The 4,564-nt window shown below is 69.0% G+C and overlaps 1 protein-coding gene across 1 annotated transcript in view; it reads right to left on the bottom strand.

Annotated features, from left to right (window-relative positions):
• The window catches only part of C4H4orf54 (chromosome 4 C4orf54 homolog), a 4,496-nt gene extending 1,211 nt beyond the window's left edge, over positions 1-3,285 (bottom strand). Inside the window, exon 1 of the mRNA XM_035325772.1 lies at positions 1-3,285. Within this exon, the coding sequence (XP_035181663.1) occupies positions 1-3,170 (3,170 nt within the window). The 5' untranslated portion in view covers positions 3,171-3,285.
• Positions 3,286-4,564: the final 1,279 nt, after the last annotated feature.

Here is a 4,564-nt window from a genome sequence, read left to right as displayed (position 1 = left end):
GGGCCCTTGGGGGGCGGCGGCGGCTCCTCCGCCTTGGGGGGCGGCTCCGGGGCGGGGGGCGGCCGGGGGCCGGTGTCGCGCTCCTGGCTGGCGATGAGGGACAGGACGTGGCTGCCGGTGATGGGCAGCGGGTCGCTCTTGCGCTTCCACTCGCGCTTGCTGAAGCTGTAGAGCTCCTCCATGCTGCGCACCGCCGCCGTCAGCTTCTCCAGCGCGTTCTGCACCGGCGCCGCCTTGCCTTCCTCCCGAGGGTCCTCTTCGCCGCCGCCTCCCCCCCCCGCTGTCGCCGGCCCCCGGCCCTTGTCGGAGGCCCCGGGGGGCTGCTGGTGCCGCCAGGGCGCCCCAGCCTTGGTGACGATCTTCAGCACGGCCGGCTGCCGGGGGTCGCTCTTGTTGGGGGCGATGGTGGCCACCGGCAGCCGCCCCGACGTGCGGTGCACCAGGACGGTGCCCTCCGGCGGGCAGCCCAGCGTCCGGCCCCCAGCCGCCGCCGCCTTGCCCCCGCCGTCGGTGGCCTTGGCCCCGGCGTGTCCCAGCGCCTGGCAGGTGATGACCACCGGGGACAGGGCGCGGGGGATGCCCGCGATGACCAGCTGCCGAGGCTTGTGCTCCGCGCCCCCCTGGTCGGAAGCGACGCTGCCCTTGTCGCTGCTGTTATCCCCGGAGTCGCCGCTGTAGGAGCTTTTGATCAGCTTCCGCACGTCCCGCACCTGGTGCAGGGGGGCCTGGCTTTTGCCCTTGCCCTCCCGCACGTCGCGCACCAGGAACTGCGGCACCCTGTCGGCACCATCGCCCTTGGGTGCTTTGGGCGGCTGGCCCCGGCCATCCTCGACGGGGCGGCCTCCCAGCTGCGGCGTGAGCAGCTCGGCGATGGGGAAGGGCGGGTCGCGGCTCCCCAGGCTGATCTGCAGCTCGGCGCCGCGGGGCTTTGCTGCGGGGGGCGAGGCGGAGACCACCCCCGGGCCGGCGGGCTCCTTGGGCTCCGGGCCGGCGGCGGGCTGGACGGCGGGGACGAAGAGGCGAGACGTTTTGGTGGCCCTGCCGCCGGGGGGGTCGCGCCGCGGGGACGGCTTGGGCCCTCCGACGGGCGCCCGCTCCTCCTTCTTCTCCGCCTCCCGCTCCTTCCAGGTCCTGAAGGCGCTGTTGTGGCTGCGGAGGAAGGTGGTGGCCCTGGCCGCCTCCGAGCCTCCCCGGCGAGCCTCGCGGGGCTCCTCCGCGGCGGCCTTGTCGAGGCTGCGGCTCCCTTCGCGGGGCGTCGAGGCCTTGGATGCCGGCGACCTTCCCCCGCCGCCCTCCGCAGCCTCCTCGGCCGCCTGCACGCCCGGCTCCGAGCCGCCCTCCGAGTGCCGGGAGCTCTGCCGCTGCACGCTGCCCTCCCGCGGCCGCTCCCGGTCCCGCTCCCGGTCCCGATCCCGCTCGCGGTCCCGGTCCGTCGCCGCCGAGGAGGTGTCGGAGATCTCGCCGCGCTCCATCTTGAACTCGTGCTCCAGCTGCATCTTCTTGGAGATGACGTTCTTGAGAAGGCTGGAGGCGAACTGCGACTTCTTGCTCGTCCCCTCCGACAGCAGCGACGGATGCGGGGGTTCCCTGCGCGGGGGGTCCCCGCCGCCAGCCTCGGGGGGCGGCCCGGCGTCGGGGGGCACGGCGGCGGCCCGGGGGGCAGCGCCGGGGCCCGGCGGCTGCAGCAGGCTCAGCACCCGCGGCGGAGCCTCGACGTGCGCAATCTCGCCGTCCAGCTTGCTGACCACGAACTCCAGGGCTTTGGGCTGCGCCTTGCCGGAGCGGAGGCAGAGCTGCGGCAGGCCGGGCTCGGCCCTCGGCCCCAGGCCGCCGCACTTGAGGTCCAGGTAGGTGGACCAGCGGCTGGAGCCCAGCGCATGGTCGGGCAGCGAGGCGGAGGAGGCTCGGGAGCCGAGGGCGAGGGCGTCGAAGTAGGGGTACGCTAGGCTGCGGAAAGCCCTGGCCGTCAGGGTCCGCACCTCCTTGTCGGCATCGTCCAGCTCGCTGACGGCGCTGGAGGCTCCGCTCGAGTACTCGCCCACCTCCTTCGCCCGCACGGCCCCGCAGCCGCTCTGCAGCCGCGCCGGCACCGCGATGAATTTCTTCGCCTGCTGCTGCTGCTGGTGGTGGTGGTGGACGGCGTCCTGCCCGCGGCTCGCCTCGCGTTCAGGGGCGGTGGGGACACGGAGGCTCATGTCGCCTTCATGCTTGGCAGCGTGGACGGCGTTTTGCTTTTCCTGCCCGTTGCTAGACTCATTTATAGCCCGGGAAGCGGCTTTGATTGATAGGAGAAGCTGGCCCGCGGGGCTCTCTGCCGGGCCGCCCGGCCGCCGGGGCCGGCTCGCCTCCGAGCCGTCGCACTTGTCCCCGCCGGGGGTATCGTTTTCCGAGCGACTGCTGGCGATCTCGGCGCCGCTGGCGTTGTCGGCGCTGTCCGTCGGGTTGTTGGGCTCGCTGGTGGTCGTGCTGAGGTAGCAGCTATTGTCCTCCTCCGTCGGCGTGTCCCCCGGCGTCTCGGCGCTGCCGAAGGAGGCGTAGTCCACGAAGGAGTAGATCACGTTGTCGTCCTCGAAGTCCCAGCGGGCGGCCAGCCCGGCGTCGAAGTCCATGTCGTGGTCCACCTCGCTCAGCTGGATCTCCCGCGTGCTGATGTAGTGCGCCTCGTCCCCCCCGACGGGGGGCGCCCCGGGGGGGCGGCCGGGCAGGGCCTCCCCGCGCCCCGTGCCGTCCTCCCCCTCGCTCTCGTAGCCGAGGGAGGAGGAGGAGGAGGCTTTGCCCTCCGTCGGAGCCGGCTCCCCCGCGGAGGCACGGCCGCCCGCCTTGCTGCCCGGGGAGGGGCAGCAGGAAGAGGACGAGGAGGAGGAGGAAGGCTCCAGCCGCCCGCTGGTGGACCCGGCCGCCCCCCCGGAGCCAGAGCCGCATCCTGCCGGGTGCTGGCGCTGGGGGCAATGCGGCGGGGTGCCCGTCCCCTCGGGGGATGCTGCCCCCGCAGCCCTGCCCTCCGCGCCGCCGCCCGCATCCCCGCTCCCTCGGGCTCCGCTCTCCGCGCCGTGCCTCCGGGCCGAGCCGCACACCTCCACGTACACCGCCGCCTCTTCCTCCTCCTCCTCCTCCTTCCCCTTCCCGGTCGCCTCCTCCGGCCCGGGGCCCGGTCCCGAAGCCGCGTCCATGCTGGGGCCGGCGGGGCGCGGCAGTGGCCCGAGGGGGCGGGCGGCCGGGCCGCCCTCCCCGGCCCCCTCCCCTCGGCGGGGCGGGCAGGGAGGAGAGGCGGGGGCTCGCCCGGCCCCCCGAGCGCTAAAACGAGGGTCTCCCCCGCTTTCCCCCCGCTCCCGGGGCCGCCCCGCTGCCGCCCGCCCCGGGGTCCCGCAGCGTCCCCGGGTTTTCTCCCCGTCCCCCCCCGTCCCCTGCCCCCGGCAGCCGGAGCGCAAGGCGGCGGCGCTGGTGGAGAAGGGCTGTATTTTTAGCCCCTCACTGGAAACAGAGACCTCGGGTTTTGTTGGCGGCCGGACAGAAATAGATCCCCAAACCCCGGCCTTTCATACTATGGGGGGGGGGGGGGGGGGGGGGGGGGGGGGGGGCCGCTGGCAACCCCCATCGTTCCTTGTCCCCAGGGGGTCTTGCGAGCTCCCCCCTGCAGACCCCGCTCCCCATCTTTCCCCATCCTCCCTCCTGGCGGGGTCCCCCTGCTCCGGGGCTGGGTTTCCGCGCAAAAAGGATGCGCGATAAATCAGCCCTGCGCCTCCGAGACCCGCACAATTGGGATTTTAGCTGGAGCAGCTGTTCGGGCACCCCTGCCAAGATCCCCGGCCAAGCTCCCCTCCGAAACGAGCGCTGAAACCCGACTCTTTATTTATCTATTTCCGCGGTCTTGTTTCCAGATAAGGTCCAGAATCCTTTTTTCCTGCTATTTTCTTGTGGTGATAACTTCAGCTCAACCTTACAAAACCGGCCGAGGATTTTCACAGCCGAGGCTGAGACCATCACGGAGCACACCCGTACATACCCCGACTGCGTTCCTATAGCTCCACCACAGGGCTTTTATGCCCCCGATGACAAAAATACGCTCACAAAATCCGCACCTGTTGCCCACAGAGGAGTTGCTGGACTCTGTGTGCCCGAGGCATTGAGGTCAGTATCCTTACCCCGGTCCTAAGGTGTTGTGGGGCCCTAAGGTGCCACCCCAGTCCTAACTCCCATTGAAAAAAGAGAACCTGTAACACCCGGCTTAAGTGCCCTAATGGCTGCATGTGTATTGCAGGAGGGGGAAAAAAAGAGAGAGAAAGAGAGAAAGAGAGAAAGAAAGAGAGAAAGAGAGAGAGAGAGAAAGGAAAGAAAGAAAAAGAAAGAAAGAAAGAAAGAAAGAAAGAAAGAAAGAAAGAAAGAAAGAAAGAAAGAAAGAAAGAAAGAAAGAAAGAAAGAAAGAAAGAAAGAAAGAAAGAAAGAAAGAAAGAAAGAATTTCTTCTTCTCTCTCCTTTTTGTTTGTTTTTTGTTTGTGGTTTGTTCCATGGATTATTATTTATCAGGTTGTCAGCACAAAGCAAATATCCTTTCTAGTGGAAAGCT

The sequence above is a fragment of the Oxyura jamaicensis genome, chromosome 4, assembly GCF_011077185.1.
Source record: "Oxyura jamaicensis isolate SHBP4307 breed ruddy duck chromosome 4, BPBGC_Ojam_1.0, whole genome shotgun sequence".
Taxonomy (NCBI): Eukaryota; Metazoa; Chordata; class Aves; order Anseriformes; family Anatidae; genus Oxyura; species Oxyura jamaicensis.
The sequence above is the reverse complement of the archived record's forward strand: the minus strand, read 5'-3'. Positions and strand labels throughout refer to the sequence as shown.